We start from the raw sequence: 19575 nt of genomic DNA, 5'->3' as shown, positions 1-19575 counted from the left end.
TTCTTGTAAGTCCATGTCCAGTCCTGGTCATCATCCTTGATATCCCTCCCTAGGCTAGGGGACATGTGGTGCTCCCTATTACTACTCATCCTCCTCAAAGCCCTCAAACCCCATCTCCATGGGAGGGTCAAAAGGGAGGGAGGGGGAAGGGGAGGCCTGGCGAGGTGGGGTGATCATAGCGGGAGATTGATGCACTGGCTCTGGGGATGGCAATAGAGTGCAATGCGATGACTCAGGCAGTGGCGATGGGGTGAGATGCGATGGCTCTGGGGTTGGTGATGGAGTGCGATGCAATGACAGAGGAGGAGGTGGTGAGGGAGAGTGCGATGACTAGTGAGGTGGCGAAGAAGACCGCTGCGATGACTGACAAGGTAGCGATGGAGTCAGATGCGGTGGCTCACGTCGTGGCATGGGAGACAGAGACAGTGGCTGAAGTGGTGAGAGAGATGGAGCCTGGGGTGAGGAAGGCAGCAATGGAGTGGCAGAGTGCCGCAGTGGAGACAAAGCTGACACAGGAGACAGGGATCAGCTGGAGGTTAGGTCCAGCACTAGGAGCCGAGCACATCCTCAACAGGATGAGGCCCTCGGTGTTTCTTTGCTGGTCAATGGTTGGGGAGATGGTCTGCTGGTCGATGGCTGGGGAGATGCTCTGCTGGTCGATGGCTGGGGAGATGCTCTGCTGGTCGATGGCTGGGGAGATGCTCTGCTGGTTGAAGGCTGGGGAGATGCTCTGCTGGTTGAAGGCTGGGGAGAAGCTCTGCTGATCGAGGGCTGGGGAGATCCTCTGTGGCTCACTAGCATGGTGGGAGTCTGTTTGAAAAAGGAAGTGATTGTTGTCTGCCTGGCCAAGCTCTTCTTCTCCTCCAGCATTGTCCTATACACCTTCATCCCCTCCTCCAGCCAATTAGCTGTGTCCCTGCTTGGTCCTGGGAGAGGGTCGTGTGTGTGCGCATCAGTGCAATGATCTCGTCCAGCTTGGACAGCATCTTCCTCAGAATTGTAATATTGAGGGCTCGCACTTCAGGGATGACCTCCTCCTCCTGTGCCTCCTGGTGTGCCCGCTGAAGCTCCATACTGAGGAGCTCCTCATTGCTGAGCTCCTCCCTGTGGCTTTCCAGGACTTCCTCAACGTCCTCCTCATCGACCTTCCCAAATCCCACCTCATGTGACAGTTCAAAAATTTCCAGCCGCACACGCAGCACCGGCAGAGCTTGCACACCCTCGAGGAAGCCAGTGAAGGAGTGCACGCACTCTAGCCACAGCTTCTGCCCCACACCGTTCATGGTGGGCTGGCTAACTTTCCGTCACACTGCAGTGATGTTCTCTATGGCGTGGTGTATATTGTAGCCTTTCCAGAACTTCTGCACTGTCGTCTTATCCTCACTGTCACAGGCCCTCACCAACTGCTGCATGATGCAGAGGAGGTAATATGCTTTAAAAGTGGCGATCACCCTTTGGTCTATGAGTTGCAACAACGATGTGGTGTTGGGGGGCAGGAACACCACTTCAATGTTGCTTGCCCACTCCTTCATCGCACGAGGATGGCTAGGCGCATTGTCGACCACCACGAGAAATCTGTTCACCAAATTCTCTCTGGAGGCATACTTCTTAAGGACACCTTAGAGGTAGGAGTGGAAATATGACAAACAGTTGTCAGAAGTCAGCCAGGCCTTCTTGTTGGACTTCCAAATCACCCTAGGCTTTTCTTTCACATACTCCACCAGAGCCCTAGGGTTCTCAGAGTGGTAGACAAGGAGCAGCTTCAACTTGAGGTCGCTATCGGAGTTGCCCCCCCTCCCCAGGCAGTGTAAGCCGGTCCTTTGAAGCCTTGAACCCTCGTTTAAACTTTTCCTCTGTTGCAAGGAATGTCTTTGAGGACATTCTCTTCCAAAAGAGCCCTCTTGTCAAAATTCAAGACCTGCTTTGCACCGTAGCCACCCATCATGATGATGTGTTTCAACTTGTCATGAAATGCTGCCGCTGCCACCGTATCCGCACCTGCTGCCTCATCATACACCTTCACATGGTGGAGATTAGCATGCTTCTTGAAGCAGTCAATCCACCCATGGCTTGCCTTAAAGGTCTTGCTAGCATCAGGATCCTGCCTCACCTTGATTTCATCCCATAGTGAGAGAGCATTGGTGCAAATAATTGACTCATGGGAGCCTTCCTCCTGTTCTGGTCCTCCACCCATGTGGGGAGCATCCATTCCAGCTCCTCCATCAAAGCTCTCTCTGGCGGGTGATACGGGAAGCGGATAAGGTTGCAACCTACCTAGAGGAAGCCTTAATGGCCTCCCACTTCTTGATGATGATGGAGACAGCCAACTGGGCCAGGTGGAGAGCCGAGGCGATAGCACACGCACCCTCACCTTTTTTGTGGTGCTTAAGAATACCTGGTTTTAAAGTACTTCTAGAGAGAGAGTTTTATGCACACACTTCGCGGGAACACCACAAGCACCAACACTAGCAGGCCACTTACCGCTCTGACTAGGGCCTCCACTAGCACCACCACTAGCCCCACCACGTGCAGCACCCTTACCAGATATGATCACACTTATATAGGGCAAAAATCAAACAAAATCACACTCCACACACAACTACTTTCACCGCTCTACTCATAGCACTTCTCGTACTCAGTTACGATGCACTACGATTGCAGCTTATGTAATGCTGGTGATGCAACATGATGCGTGGTGGGCAAACGTAAGATGGCCGGTGCGAGAGGAACGATACGGGTGAGCGCACGAGTGAGCGATGGCTGTGGGGGCTGTGTGAGCGTTTCTGCACATCCAGGGTGGCAGGCGGGCTCAGCTGGCCACAGGAACACGCAATTCAAAATTTCGGCCAATTGCCTGTGGACGCGATGTCGAAGGGCCCATTGTTAAACCGGGGCACGACCATCATCTGGCAGGGGATGGTGGTATTTGCACCCCCATCGCTAAGCCAGGGTATCGCATCTAGGGGTATCGCATCTAGGGGTATACCCGTATGCACCGACATTCAAAGAAATCAGCTGAGTTATGAGTGGCATAGATAAGTGTTTAATTCTAGTATACAACCAGATATATTAGCACAGAGACTATTGAAGCCATGAATGTATGTGGCTATAAGAATATCAGTGAGACTGCTAGTACAGAGACTAAGGCAGCCATGAATGTAAGTGGCCATAAGAATATAGTAAACTCCCAATTAACCATCTCTTCACTACCCGGCATATGACATTATTCAACGTAGGTAATAGCCGAGTTACAATGGAATCCAGCAGAAAGCATAAAATCTTTGACACTATCCAGCATAAAGGACTCTTTCTCCTGGCTACAAGTACAGTAATCCCTGTACTATCCGGACGCCCACTTTCCTGGACTCCCCACTTACCAGACATTGTGGGCCTGGACCTTCGGAGCCCAAAGATGGCCAAAAAAAAGGAAAAAGTTCCCCCAAAATCCAAATTTTATCCCACCTGTAATTTGAATTTGGCACGCGGCACCGCACGGCGCCAGGGTATCGCATCTAGGGGTATCGCCAAACAGCTGTTGTTTAGTCATGGCCCCTTTACCCCTTCCTTCCTTCCTCCCCCCTCCCCAGTCAGGGTTGCCATATGGTATTTTTCATTACCAAATGTGGGCCAGTTTGGTACTGAAACGTTCATTTGGTAGTGAATCAGCATTCATCCATTACCAAAATGATTTTTCATAAGTATGATGATACAGAGAATGGAGACAGTGGACTGTCTGCTCTCTGATTAATCTGCTAGCATACATAGCGCAAAAATAAACATGCTGCTGATTATAAGAAGAGTGATTATTTTCATTTGTACATAAAATCAGTGAAGAATAAATGCTTCCTTTAAGAATTTGGTAATGAAAAGTTAAATTTGGTAATGAAAATTGAGGAGTTTGGTAATGTGGCCGAGCTCAGATCTGGCAACCCTGTCCCCAGCTACTGCCTAACCACCGTTGAGGGTAGTTGATCATCACAATGGATGCCGCACGTGCTCGTTTTTGTGAATAAACTGCAATACCTCACCACAAGACCACATGGGGATTTAGTGTTGTGCAGTGTTAAAAAATTGGAATTCAGAGTGCAATGGATTAAGTGTGGAGTGCAAAGTGGTGGCTGAACCTGGAGGTTGAAACTGACGTGGCGCAATTAAGAACAGAATGTTCAGTGTTAAACAATCATAACTCACAATGCAAGGAAATAAGAGTAGCACAACACTGGATTACTGTACGTGCTTCAAGAGCATTTTCACCACTACAAGAGCCTTAAAGGCGGCCACAGACGTGTTGTAAGTACCCTGTACACTTCTAAGTATATTCCAAACTTCTAATTCCTCATTCTCTGGTTCCTTTTCATTTATTTCATGCTTTATGTCCATTATTGGTGTGAACAGAGTCCTAAACAGATTTAAATAGGTGCTATGCATGTCTGGTAGGGAGTTATTTAGGTGGCTTTCAAAGTTAGGCTGGGTTAGGGTCCATAAGTACCAGTCCAGCAGGCAGAGGCTCACTTTCCGGATGGGACCACTTTCCGGACATGCCTTTGGCTCATTACATCGGATAGTGGAGGGATTACTGTACATTATTTTCCTGCATGCGACAATTGTTGTCATCAAACCTCCAGCCACAGACACACACACACAAAAAAAAAGAGAATAAAGAAACAAAACACACAAAAAGAATGGGGTTTTAGGTGTACATGTACTGTAATATGAAAGAGGTGGAGTGTTGAGGGAGGGAGGATTGACGGTTGGTGGGCCAAGCAGTTCACGGGGTGTTTGGTGGTGGGTAGGGAGGGGAGATACAGTGGTTGGGAATAGAAGAGTTTTGACTGGCTAAGGCAGGGGAGGGAGAATTCTAATTCAGAGCTTTCATCGGCTGGCAGCAGGAATGTGGATGTTCTTTTACTCTCCACTGTGTTACAGTGCTGATATTCAGATGAACCTACACTGCACACTATGTCTCATTCAAAACATTATTATTGTTAAATGGCAACACTGCAATGGGTTTCTCTCCAAAGCCTGGCTGGCCCTCTCATACTCCTGTGGCTTTCTGACATGTCGCACTAATGCCCGCCTCCTCCGTCTCCTCTCCTCTCTGGTAAGTACAACTTACCGTGTTCTGAATTGTACATTACTGCACTGTACAAGTGACTGTCGAATTCTGCTATGGTACCAACAAAAGTGCATTGGAAAGAAAAGTCAATTAAACTGTTACATGAAGGGATGATAAAAATGTGTTTATTTTACTAAGCAATATCCATCTACCTATCTATTGCCAGACGCCTCAATCCCGTTTGGGGTGGCCACAAACAAATCGCCTCCATGTCGTCCTGTCCCCCGCCATTTCACTGCCCTGTTCCCAACTCACACACCCTCTCTCATATACCTCTCCACTCCATCCCTTCATCTCATCCTTGGCCTCCCCCTCCCTCTTCCCCCTCCACCTCACTCACATACACTCTCTTCGTCAGTCTCTCACCCTCCATCCTCTCCACATGGCCAAACCACCTCAGTGTGTTCCTCATAACACTTCCTATCACATCCACATCCACACCACAACGCTCCTTTATATCCTCATTCGTCAGCCTGTGTCTCCATGTGACTCCACAGGCTCCTCTAAAAATAACTCATTTCCACTACTCTCACTCTTGACTTGTGTCCTTCCAACAATGTCCAAGCTTCACTTCCATACGTTAGAGTTGGTATCACAATACTCTCATGTAATAACTTTTTCACTTCCATGCTCACTTCCCTGTTTCTTATCACTGCTTTCAAAGAACCAGCAACCTTTCTTCCCTGCTGTACCCTTTCAAGCACTTCACCCTCCAAACCTCCATCCTTACTCATCACACAACCCAAGTACTTAAACGTACTCACATTTTCCAATTCCTCACCATCCAACCTCGCTATACATTCACTGACTTCACCTCTCTCAAACACCATCGCTTTACTCTTCCCTACATTCACCTTTAGATTCCGCTTCTTGCACACTCTCCCAAACTCATCCACCAAACCTTGCTGCTCCCCTTCGTCTTCACTCAACAACACAGTATCATCTGCAAACAACAGTACAGGAAGTTTCCAAACACTATCCTCTCTCACCAGGGCCACTCCAACATCCACTTCCCTACCTTGTACCTCTTTTATTACCCCATCCATGAACAGATTGAACAACCATGGAGACATGACACATCCCTGTTTCAACCCAACCTCCAAAGAGAAAAATTCACTTAGTTCACCATCCACACGCACTGCAGCCCTAGCACCATCATGTATACTCTTCACAGCATTCAACAACTTTCCATCTACTCCATATATTCTTAATACTTTCCACAATCCTTGTCTATCCACCCTGTCATATGCTTTCTCCAAATCCATGAAAGCCGCATACAACTTCTTTCCCTTCTCTAGAAACTTTTCCACTAAAGATCTAAGAATGAATATCTGATCTGTGCAACCTCTTCCCTTCCTAAAGCCTCCCTGTTCTTCTCCAACTAATTCCTCTGTTCTTTCTCTAACTCTGTCAATAAGTATCCTACCATACACTTTTCCTATTATACTAAGAAGACAAATGCCCCTATGATTACCACACACTTCTTTTTCCCCTTTTCCTTTGTACAAGGGAATAATTATTCCTGACTTCCAATCCTCCGGGACTCTACCTTCCTCCCAGGCCAATCTGCACATCTTCCACATCCATTCTACTACTATCTCTCCCCCATGCTTCAGCATTTTACCACACACTCCATCAATTCCTGGGGCTTAACTTTCTTCATTGCTTCCACAACTTCTGTCCTACTGATTTCTTCCTGTCTTCGCACCTCCCTCCTTCTCCCAGCCATTCCCCAGCCACTTATACTCGCATTACTTCCATCCTATATGTTCAACAATTCCTTAAGCAATATAATCATGATAAAATGGAATCATTAACACAATATATAAATCATTTACACAGCTGTTTCTTCCCAAGTGAAGTTTGTCCTTGCCATTATGAGATGAAAGTTCTGTTGTGTTCTGTGCGGCAGAGTGCTAGAATTTCAATCGAAGAAAGTACAGAATGGTGTACAGTATAGTACTGAAACATGCTTCATTTTATTCATGTTCTTTTTCTATTTTTTGATGTTTTCTTTGTTTATTTTGGGTGTTATTGTACATTATTCTCCAGTAATGTCTACGTCACCACCGCCATCATCATCACCACCACCATCATGAAATGTGTTTCTGTAAAGTGTACTTCAGAGTATATACAGTATTTCAATATTAAGGCATGTCTTTTAGCTGATTTTCGACGATTTATAGTGTTTACAATGTGCGTTTTACAGTACATGTACTGCCGGGTGAAAGGAAACTGGTATCCCGGCTGGGGGATCTTTGATATTATCCCCATCATCAACAAGAAATTGCTTCTGTAAGTGCACTTCATACATTAGTGGTAGGTGGTGGCAACCATCATCCACTTACTTGATGTAGTGCTGCCTATTTCTTCCTTAGCCTTTATCATGCTTTTTCTGTGCCCGTCCTCTTCTCTTCCTATTTCTCCCATCTTTCCTGTCACTTCTTATTACTTCTCTTTCCTTTATAAGTGGCTTTATGTTGAGTGACAAGCCAAATGGTTTCCTGTAAGCCAAGAAGCCATTTACAACGCTGGGTGGTAACCATATAACCAAACCATATGTGCTCCCTACGTGTCAACAAGTGGGTTGGTGGAGGGTTAGTGTCCCTTCCCGTAAAACAAATAACTCAAGGTCAAATGGCCACCCCTTATGGTGTATGGTAATAGGTAGATAGATAGAACAGCATATTCCATTTATCTATCTATTGCCAGATGCCTCAATCACGTTTGGGGTGGCCACAAATCGCCTCCACGTCGCCCTGTCCCCCGCCATTTCACTGCCCTTTTCCCAACTCACACCCCCCTCTCTCATATACCTCTCCACCCCATCCCTCCATCTCATCCTTGGCCTCCCCCTCCCTCTTCCCCCCTCCACCTCACTCACATACACTCTCTTCATCAGTTTTTCACCCTCCATCCTCTCCACATGGCCAAACCACCTCAGTGTGTTCCTCATAACACTTCCTATCACATCCACACCACAACGCTCCTTTATAACCTCATTCGTCAGCCTGTGTCTCCATGTGACTCCACAGGCTCCTCTTAAATAACTCATTTCCACTGCTCTCACTCTTGACTTGTGTCCTTCCAACAATGTCCAAGCTTCACTTCCATACGTTAGAGTTGGTATCACAATACTGTCATGTAGTAACTTTTTCACTTCCATGCTCACTTCCCTGTTTCTTATCACTGCTTTCAAAGAACCAGCAACCTTTCTTCCCTGCTGTACCCTTTCAAGCACTTCACCCTCCAAACCTCCATCCTTACTCATCACACTACCCAAGTACTTAAACGTACTCACATTTTCCAATTTCTCACCATCCAACCTCATTGTACATTCACTGACTTCACCTCTCTCAAAGACAATCACTTTCCTCTTCCATACATTCACCTTTAGATTCCGTTTCTTACACATTCTCCCAAACTCATCCAACAAGCCTTGCAGCTCCCCTTCGTCTTCACTCAACGACACAGTATCATCTGCAAACAACAGTACAGGGAGTTTCCAAACACTATCCTCTCTCACCAGGGCCGCTCCAACATCCACTACCCTACCTTGTACCTCTTTTATTACCCCATCCATGTACAGATTGAACAACCATGGAGACATAACACATCCCTGTTTCAACCCAACCTTCAAAGAGAAAAATTCACTTAGTTCACCATCCACACTCACTGCAGTCTTAGCACCATCATACATACTCTTCACAGCATTCAACAACTTCCCATCTACTCCATATACAGTATTCTTAATACTTTCCACAATCCTTGATCCACCCTGTCATATGCTTTCTCCAAATCCATGAAAGCTGCATACAACTTCTTTCCCTTCTCTAGAAACTTTTCCACTAAATAGCATATTACAAACTAATCCCTCTAATATCTGAACACCCAATATCCGAACATCCCCACTAACCGGACATAATCGTCCCGGGATCCAATATTCCCAAAATGGTCCGAAAACAGCAAAAAATTAGAAAAAAAAAAAAAAAAAATTCCCGCCCGTATTTGAACTTGGTGTGCACGGCGTGGGACAGCTTTGTTGTGGCACATCATTCCTCTAACGTCCGATAGAGTTCCACTGCATCCTCCCCACTTTCCACCTGTCTCTCGTCCCAAGTGAACGCTCGTCGTCATGGCTGCCCACGTGCTCGCTTTTGTGGTGGTGCCTTACCTGCTGGTCTCATGCCTCTCCTTCGTGTGTGTGATGATGGCCCCGCCACCTGAGAAGAGGAAGAGAGTGGTGTTAACTCTGGAGAAGAAACGGGAGATATTGGAGAAAGTAGATGCGGGGTGGTCTTCTTCCCGCATCCTCCGCGAGTTCAACCTGGCCCAATCTACTTTGTTCGATATCAAGAGATCCTGAGACAAACTCATGCAGTACACGGCTGACTTCTCGTCGAGAAGCAAACGCAACGTGGCGAGGAGGGTGATGTTTACTCCCAAGTTGGCTGAAATCGACCGCTCCACGTTGATTTGGTATCGACAGCAACGTGCTGCTGGTGTGATGGTACGTGGTACAGAGCTGAAGGCTACTGCTGAGAAGTTCTCCAGGCTTCACGACACCCTAGACTTCAAGGCATCCGAGGGTTGGCTCTTCGCGTTCAAGTTACGGCATGGCCTTACCAACCGTAAAGCTCATGGCAAAGCTTTAGACGCTAACGAGGATGGAGTTGACAAGTTTCGGCACAAGGTGAAGGGCTTGATCGACAGGGAGGGCCTCACTCTCGGTCAAGTCTACAATGCTGACAAAACTGGTTTATTCTATCGCTCTTTGCCAACGAACACTCTAGTCGAGGAGACGGAGAAGCGTGTACCTGGCCGCAAGCTCTCCAAGCAACGGATATCTGCTTTGTGTTGTGGCAATGCTAACGGCATGCACCGGCTTAAGCCCGTTATTGTTGGCCATGCAATGCAGCCTCGGTGTCTTCGTGGGGTTATGGATGTCCTTCCTGTCGTCTGGTACCATTCTTTGAAGGCTTGGTTTACAGCCCAGATCTTCAAAGACTGGTTCCACCGCCACTTCGTCAAGGAGGTCATACATTACCAGACGAAGACACTGGGAATCCCGCGTGACCAGGTAAAGGCCCTCCTTCTCCTCGACAATGCACCTGCCCACCCGTGCGACAAGGACTTGGTGGCTGAGAATGGCCGGATTAGGTGCATGTTTCTGCCACCTAATACGACTGCTCTCACCCAACCAATGGGCCAAGGAGTGATCGTGGCAACAAAGCGCCTATACCGAAGGAAGTTCCTGGACGAGGTGATGGTTGTTCTCGAGGACGAGGACGAGCGCAGGGAGGGACGAGACACGCGAGGCCAGCGGACTTTGGAAAACCTTCGCCGCTACAACATCAAGTCTGCAATCTACAATTGGGCCAGTGCAAGGAAGGAAGTCCCTGTCAAGACTCTAGAAAATAGTTGGTCTCGTCTGCTTCTCGGAACGGATGTGGAGTTTTGACGTGGATGGCTTCCATGCATGGCTACGTACGCATGGCGACGATGTTGATCTGGACGATATGCATGAGTGGTTGGATGACGACGAGGGCGATCCTGGGTATCAGACATTGTCTGATATCGAGATCGCATCTTCAGTTGCAGGTGTCAGTACCCAGCTTGAAGGTTCCGACGAGGACGGCGACGATGATGCCGACTCCTTTCAGCATGACACTACTCCAGCCATCCCCAAGCTGAGCGCACTCCGGGAACACCTAGAGTTCGTTCTCAACTACCTGGAACACCCGGACTGAGACAGGGAGATGGGGCCCTTGGGACTTGTGGAGGAAGTGCGTGCTTTCAGGCAGCGCATCATCAATTGTCAGAATCGTCGTTCCTTGCGTCAATCAACCATTGACAGTTTTTTCAGGCGCGTGACCCCCGCTGTGCCCAGCCCTGGCTCCACTCTGTTGCCTCCCCAAGACAGGCCCTCATGCTCCGAGCCACAGCCCAGCACATCAGCCACGGTGGAGTCACCGCTCGACGTGAGTTTGCGTCTGTCTTCAGAGTCGTCTGCGGTGGGTACGCCATCACCACAACCCAGCAACGCACCCCTAGGTCACCTGCCAGTGATACTCTAGGACTCTGACAGTGATTAAACAGCAAGAACTTCTCCACTAGACCACACGGGAATTTACAGTGTTGTGCAGTGAAAAAAACAGTGCGTTGTGTTAAGGATTTACAGTTGTGAGAGAGAAGACAATTTTGGAATAAAATTTAACATAAATAGACTTGCTTGTTTTTGCTTTAGAAAATGGTTAGAAGAGTGGGAAAAGTTAAAGTGCAGAGTGCAACACTTAGTAAGTTACAATAGAGCATAAGTCAGACACGAGTGCGCAATGTGAAGAGAACGGACTTCTGAGTGCGATTGACTAAGTTCAGTGCAAGACTTCAAGAACAGTGTACTGCAAGTGCTTCAGGAAATCCTTCTTACTGTCAGAGTCCGAGAGGAGGTGGTTATTCATCGAGATGGCCATGGACTTGCTCTAAGTAGGCAGAATGTTTCATACTGTACTTTTTTCCATACTATACTTACCTCAAACACCTCATTTAACTCTTTAATGTCCTTTATTGGTGTGAATAGGGTGTTAGGAGCTATGCATGTGCAGTAGGGAGGTGTTTTTCTGAGTTAGGCTAGGTTAGGGTCCATAAGTACCAGTCCAGGAGCCAGGGACTTGTAAGTACCCAGAATGTTGAATATCGTATGAACCTACCTCACAAACCTCATTTTATGCTTCTTTTGCATTTATTTCAGTTTTTTATGTGCCTTATTGGTGTGATTTGGGTCTTAAATAGGTGCTATGCATGTCCAGAGGGAGTTGTATAGCCTCGCCCGCCGCCCCCACTACCCCAGAACAGTGTCCTGCCTGCACTGAGCGGGAGGAGGGCCGGGCCCAGCGTGCGGACGGCACGGGAGGGGCTGATGTGGCTTGTTTCTCTGAGTTAGGGTCCATAAGTACAAGTCCATAAGCTGGGGCCCAATATCCGGACCTGCCTATGTCTCTAATACGTCGGATATTGGAGGGATTACTGTATTTTATTTTTAGGATTGTCTGTTAGTTGCTTTTTGACATTTTAAAGCATTTTGTAGGGTTAGACAGAGGATAAGTGTCACAGCGTTAGGGGGTTAGGGGCCCCTAGAGGGTACTTTTGCATAACCCAGCATTTTGACAGAATATGTCAGGCCGTTGGCTCTATTACACCAGATAATCAAGAGTATACTGTATCAGTACCATCAGGCAAATTGTCTCTTAAGCCCTGCCCCTCCCCCCCCCACCCACCCTCTTGGTGGTGCATTCAGAGAGGTGGAGCTTAAAAGAAAAGTTACCAGTCAATGGGTATTGTGTCAGCACTTGTTCATTCACAAGTGTCAAGAGACTTACTTTTAATTGCTGGTGTTTTACATGCTTTTTCTTTTTCTTCTTCTTCTTCTTTAATGTTCTCTTTGTGCTCTGAGATGTACTTGGTCACCGGACACATTTTAAAACACCGGTAGCTGCTGATCTGCAGTCTGAGCTACAGTGCACTAACACTCACAATGTGTGGTGACTGTAAGTGCAAAAGAAACAAAACATGAAACTTGAGAAGCTACTGAAGCATAAAGACAAACCTTCATGTGCAAATAATATCAGTACTTCCAAGCAACATGCAAAAATATGGAAGCCTGGAATAAATGCTATCAAATGTGGCCACACACACACACACACACACACACACACACACACACACACACACACACACACACAGGTCGCCGACAGAGACGGAGCTCTTCCTGGATCGTGAAGAAATAATAGCTGAATCAGCGACGAAACTGAGATCAACCTATATGTGATTATGTAAATAAGTACGTGAGTGGTGGTCCCGTTGGACAGTAGTTAAGGAAAACCGTGGTTTCGGTCATAAAATGAACAAGTCATAGTGGAAATAAAAAGTCTCCATATGGTTGAATCATGGCGGAAAAGGACAGTGCTTTGTTTACGACTGGTGAAAGAGGATTTGAGGGCTTCACTGAAGAGGATGTGGGAAATGGAAGCATTAAGTTGAACCAAACAAGAGTAGCAGAAGTAGAGATAACAGTGGAGAGGAATGTCCAGGAGATAAAAAAGGTATGGAGAGTAATTAGAGAGTTAAAGGAACGGGGCATAGAGCAGGAAACCGAGATCACAATTCTATGGAATAAACTGGAAAAAATTTGTAAACACAGTGACGAACAAGAAGGAGAAGTTACAGAATTAAAAGTATGCAATGAATCTGCCTCTAATGAAATAAAACAGCTTAAGAGGGAGAATAAGAGGTTGGAAAGAATGGGACAAGATGAAAAGCAAACTAGATGAGTATGAATCCAAATCAAGAATACAGGACGAGCACATTAAAGAAATCAAGGAGCAACATACGGGGTGGAAGAAACTTCAGGAAGAAGGAAATGTAAATTTGAGATTATAGAACAACAAAGCAAGGAAAAGGTAGAGAAGGAAATGGTTAGGGTACTGAGTAGTAGTTAGGGAAGTAGCAGATAAGATAAAATGTGTAATAATTTCAGGAGTTAAAGAAAAATGTATGACAATAAGATCAGAAAGAGAAAGAGAAGAACTGAATAAGGTTAAAGAAATAATAAAGAAGAGATAGAAGAGGTGTTTAGGTTAGGAAAGTATGAGGAAGGAGGGGCAAGGCCAGTGAAAGTAAAGTTTAAGTCCTAGGCAACAGTAAACGAAATTATCAGCAGAACATAGAAACCATCAGACAAGGAAGGGTAAAAAAATGTTTGGGTAAGGAGAGAAGAATATGAGGCAGAAAGAGCTAAACTAAAGGATTTAGTAAAGGAAGCAAAGGCAGAAAACTAACAGAACAAAGGAAGAGAAGACAGTGTTTTATTGGAGAATGATGGATTAGAAATTAAGAAAGTGGTACCGACGGAGAGGAGAAAAAAGGTATAAAAACATCAAAAATAATGTGAAGGTAGCATATACTAATGCTGATGGTTTAATATCGGCAAGTCTAGAAATCAACGATTTTTTGAGGGTACACGAGTATGATGTTATGTGCTTTGTAGTGATCAAGTTAAGGGAAGATATTGATGTTCATATGGGAGATGGTAAATACAAACTGTGGAGAAGAGACAGAAAATAAAAACCGGGAGGAGGAGTGATGACAGCAGTGAAGAACAACATAAGTGTAGATACCACGGAAATGGGAGAAGGCAGGGTCGAAGTGATAAATGTGAAATCAGAAACTGGAGAGAATAGCAAGAGAGATACGGTACAGCAGTAGTGTATGTTCCTCCTAAGACAAGACCAAGGTGTGATGATGAATACAAGGAAATGTTGTCAGACATGGCTCGTTATTTACAGAAAAATAATGAGAAAAGCAACAATATAATTTTAAAGGGCGACTTCAATTGTAAAGAGGTGAACTGGGAGGAATGGGACTAAGGAGGCAGCAAAGATTCATAGGACACTATATTATTAAATATAACAGTGAACAATGTGATGACACAATGGGTCAAAGTAGAGACACGGTTCCAAGGTGAGGACACACCAGCAAGACTAGATTTACTGTTTGCCAAAAAACCCAATGTAAGAGAATCCTTGAAATATCTGTGTTGTATTGGAAAAAGTGATCATGTGGTCACTGAGTTCCAGATGATAACATGGAACGTGGAGCCAAGACGAGCTTTATAGGCAGGGAAGATACAACTTTGGGAAAGAAAACTTTACAGGATTGAAAAAAAAAAAATTGAAAATACAGACTGGAGAAAATTCACAGAAACAGGAGAGATACAAAGGAAGTGGGATATTTTTCTAGGCCTCTATAATTCGGGAGTGGAAAAATTTGTGCTAAGAGTAAAGGGGAAAGAAAACAGGAAAAGGAGTGGTTTAATAGAAGATGCATGATAGTAAAAAAAGAGAGAGACAGCGTGGAACAATTGGAGAAAGAGAGGTAACAACAAAACAAAGGAAGAATATAAAAGAACTAGAAATGAATACACAAGAATACGTAGAGAGAAAGAAAGGAATTTTGAAAAAGGTAAAATAGACAAATGTACTGGATGAACCCAAACTGTTTTACAGATTTGTCAAAGGCAAATTGAAGCAAAAGGAAGGAATCGCCAAACTGAAAGTACAAGGAGAGGTCTACAAAGATGCAGCAATGCAAGCAGAAATAATGAACAAATGTTTCCAATCAGTTTTCACTAATGAAAAGGAGTTTGTTGAAAGAGAGGGAGAGACTAGAAATGTAGTGATAAAAGATATAAAAGTGGAAGTACAGGAAGTATATAAATTACTGGAAACTCAAGCTGTAAGGAAAGCCCCAGGACCAGATGGAATCTCTAACTGGGTACTGAAGGAATGCAGAGAACTGGTGGATAAGATTCACAGTTTAATTGTGTGTTCTCTAGAAGAGAGGAAAGTGCCTCAACATTGGAAGAGGGCAAATGTGGTACCAATTTATAAGGGAGGAATCAGGGAAGAACCCCTGAATTATAGACCAGTGTCTCTAACCAGCACAGTCGCAAAATCATGCGAGAGAATTCTGAAAGATACATGGGTAAAATATCAGGAAGAGATGAATATTTTGACTGATAGATAGTTTGGATTCAGAAGTGGAAGGTTTTGTGTTTCTAACCTGTTGAGTTTTTACTCAAGAGCGATTGACATGCTTCAGGAGGGAGATGGTTGGGTGGATTGTGTGTATTTAGATTTGGAGAAAGCCTTTGACAAGGTACCCCATAAGAGACTAATGTGGAAACTAGAGCATATAGGAGGACTGAAGGTGAACCTCCTGGAATGGATGAGAGACTTTTTGAGAGACAGACAAATGAGGAGAGTAATAAAGGAGAATGTCTGGATGGAAGGATGTAACAAGTGGAGTCCCACACGGCTCAGTGATGGCTCCAGTAATGTTCCTGATTTACATAAATGATGTGGTAGACAGAGTGAACAGTTATGCAAGTCTGTTTGGTGATGATGCAAAGATCTTGAGAAAGGAAGAAGTTGTGGAGGATTGTAAAATGCTGCAAGAGGACCTGCATAGCATACATGAATGAAGCCAGATGTGGGAAATGAAATTCAATGCATGAAAATGTAAAATTTTGGAAATGGGAAAAAGTCCCAAGAGGCCATCACTGAATTATCTGATCGGTAATGAACCAATTACAAAAGTGAGAGAAGAGAAAGATTTGGTAGTGCTGGTCCAGGATAGTTTGTCACCTGAAAAACACATTAACAAGACAGTTAGAGACGTATAAACTTCTGACTATTATAAGAGTAGCTTTTCATTACATGGATGAGGAGATGATGAAGAAATTGATAATGGCCATGATTTGTGTGGTCCCCACACAAAAAAAAATATATAAACAAGACTGAGAGAATACAAAGACAAAATAGTCCCCAGTCTGGCAGATCTGTCGTACAGAGAGAGGCTGGAAAAGCTGGATTTGCCTTCCTTAGAAGGAAGAAGAAAGAGAGGCGACATGATTGCAGTGTTCAGGACTATGATGGGAGCAGATAACACTGACAAAGAAGATCTCTTTTTATGAGATAAGAGAGTAACAAGAGGACACGGAATGAAATTAAAGAAGCCAAGCTGCTTGAAAGATATTAAGAAATATAGCTTTCTTTATAGATGTACAGACTGCAGAAATGTTGAAGGCCTCAGGCGATATAGGGGTGAGTTTAGTCACTGACATGATAAATAGGATTATTTATGAGTGTGTTGTCCCAGATGACTGGCTGAAGAGTGTAATTGTAAATGTGTATAAAGGGAAGGATGATGCCCTGGAAAGAGGAAATTATAGAGGTATAAAGCTTTTAAATCAGATAATGAAGGTAATGGAGAGAGTTTTAGAAGGTATGATTAGAGAAAGAGTGAATATTGATGAGATGCAGTTTGGGTTTATGTCAGGTAGGGGGACCACTGATGCTATATTCATTGTTCGACAGCTTCAGGAAAAATATATTGGTGGGAGAAGGGATCTTTATTTTGTTTTTGTTGATTTGGAAAAGGCCTTTGCCAAAGTCCCTAGAGAGGTGGTGAAGTGGGCAATGAGAAAGCTTGGCTTGGAGGAGTGGCTTCTTAGAGTGGTTATGGCTATGTATGTGGGTGCTCACACCCAGGTAAGAGTGAATGGAGATTTGAGTGATGAGTTTTCCGTGAACGTTGGTGTGCATCAGGGGTCAGTCTTGAGTCCCATGTTGTTTATCATGGTACTTGAAGCCCTTTCACGTGACTTTAGAAACGGACTCCCGTGGGAGTTGTTGTATGCTGATGATTTGGTGTTGATTGCAAAGAACGAAAGGGAGGCGGAGGAAAGGTTTAGGAAGTGGAGAGATGGTATGGGGCACAAGGGTTTAAGGGTAAATGCAGATAAAACAAAAGTGATGATATCTAGGGTTGGTGGCGGTACTGTCAAAGACGAGGGAGAGTGGCCATGTGCAGTTTGCCACAAGGACGTGGGAAGTAATTCCATCTTGTGCGGTGTGTGTGATAAATGGGTGCATAAGAGATGTAGTGGTATCAGAGGTGGACTGCGAGATAATGCTGATTTTATGTGTACGGCGTGTCGGGGTGAGCAGGTGGAGATTGTCTGACGTGAAGGGATTGAACTTGCTGGTGAGTCTCTTGAGTGTGTGGAAGAGTTTTGTTATTTGGGAGACATGTTGTGTGCTGGAGGTGGGGCTAGAGCTAGCTCTGTGGCTAGGGTGAGAAGGGGTTGGAAGAAGTTCAGGGAGCTCTTGCCTCTCCTGACACTGAGAGGACTCTCCCTAAGTGCTATGGTGTCTTTGTATGCAGCATGTGTTAGGAGTGTAATGCTGTATGGTAGTGAGACCTGGGCAGTGAAGGAGGAAGATATTCGCTGGCTCAGACATACAGAAATGACAATGATTAGTTGGATGTGCAGTGCGTCCCTGCATCCAAGGCCTGGAGGGGCTGGGTTTACAATGGAAGAGTTGAAAGGTAGGATGGGACTGGAGTGTATTGGTGTTGTGATGAGCAGAGGTAGATTGAGATGGTTTGGACATGTGGAGAGGATGGGGGATGATAATTGGGTGAGGAAGGTGAGAAGTGTTAATATTGGGGGTGGGGTTATGAGCGGTAGACCAAGAAAGACATGGGACGAGGTCATTAAGTGTGACCTCAGGGTTAAGGGACTGAACAGGGAGGCTGCAATGGATCGTGAAGCGTGGAGAGCCGCCATTAGGTGACCAAGGCCGACACATGCAAGCATGTTGGAGCCTTTAAAAACGAAAACGACGAAAACGAGACCTGTGGAATAGCCTGGACAAAGAGATCATCCAGTCTAAAAACTTAAAAGAGTTTAAAGCTAAATTTGACTTACTGAGAAACAGAAACAGGATCCCAAGAGCATAGCTCATTTCCTGTATATCACAATTAGGTAAACACACACACACACACACACACACACACACACACACACACACATACATACAGCATGAGAGTTTAAAGGGTGAACCTTTGGTGCACATCTCATGTTAGCTTAGTAAGTAACATGTTTTACCTTAATCTTCTCAAGGATTCTTGCTGCTCCTTGTACCTGAACCCCTTCAAATGACATCAAAGACAGCTCCGCCTGAAAAAAAAGAATTGTGCTGAAATGTACAATCAGCTGAAACCTAACAGCAAATAAAGGACACTGTCTGTTATGTCTAGCAAGGAGGTTCATATACTGCTTATCATAAAATAAATGGCAGATCAGTACCACACAATACAGTGATCCCTCAGGTTGTGTGGGCTCAGTATGCATGGGTTCTCAGTGCATGGTGGCTATAAGCTAGACCAGGAAGACTATGTGCACAGAAAAAATATGCCTAGTGCATGGTTCCTCACTGCAAGATGTGGTTTTAAAACACTTGTTTATCCCAGTTAAAAAACTCTGCAGAAACATCAAAGAATTTTATGACAAATAAGGAGCACCCTAATTTTAACAGGCATGCTTAAAAAAAGGGGGGAGGGGGATATCTGCTTGGCCTAGCTACCTTTCTAGTGACTTAAAGGCACGTGTTAGGTAAATGATGGTAAGCTTTACCCAACTACCATATGAATTGGCTTCTAATACCAATTTCAGAAGCTTTAATATTTTGAAGTGGGGATATTTTGCAACCAGTGAACCAACCTGGGAAGTTACCTTGGCCAATTACAGTATTTACTGTAGGACAATAATGCTTCACTGACCTTCCCATCACCTTCAGTACACGAACAGTCAGCAGAAGCGTCATCAAAAAGGTAACGGTTGCAAACCATAAACAGACTGAACCAAAAAATGCTGTTGAAAATCTTTTTATTAAGCCATTGCACTGGCTGGGGTAATTTTATTTAGATATAAGATGATAAAAGATGATTCTGGAGACAAAATGAAGTACGATGGGAGTCGTTTGGGAGTCTACTACATGTGTATAGAGTTCACTACTTCACTTCACTTCTAGGACAGTCATTCTTAATATCTT

General features: G+C 44.9%; 1 protein-coding gene across 2 annotated transcripts in view; it reads right to left on the bottom strand.

Annotated features, from left to right (window-relative positions):
* The window catches only part of Ntf-2 (nuclear transport factor-2), a 197666-nt gene that overhangs the window by 134604 nt on the left and 43487 nt on the right, over positions 1 to 19575 (bottom strand). For both annotated transcript variants that reach the window (XM_080266135.1, XM_080266134.1), the window contains exon 2: positions 18630 to 18701. In XM_080266135.1, the coding sequence (XP_080122261.1) occupies positions 18630 to 18701 (72 nt within the window). The remainder of the gene's footprint in view (positions 1 to 18629; positions 18702 to 19575) is intronic.

The sequence above is a fragment of the Coenobita brevimanus genome, chromosome 18 (genome assembly GCF_032717465.1).
Source record: "Coenobita brevimanus isolate Jiangsu-jjx chromosome 18, ASM3271746v2, whole genome shotgun sequence".
NCBI lineage: Eukaryota > Metazoa > Arthropoda > Malacostraca > Decapoda > Coenobitidae > Coenobita > Coenobita brevimanus.
The sequence above is the reverse complement of the archived record's forward strand: the minus strand, read 5'-3'. Positions and strand labels throughout refer to the sequence as shown.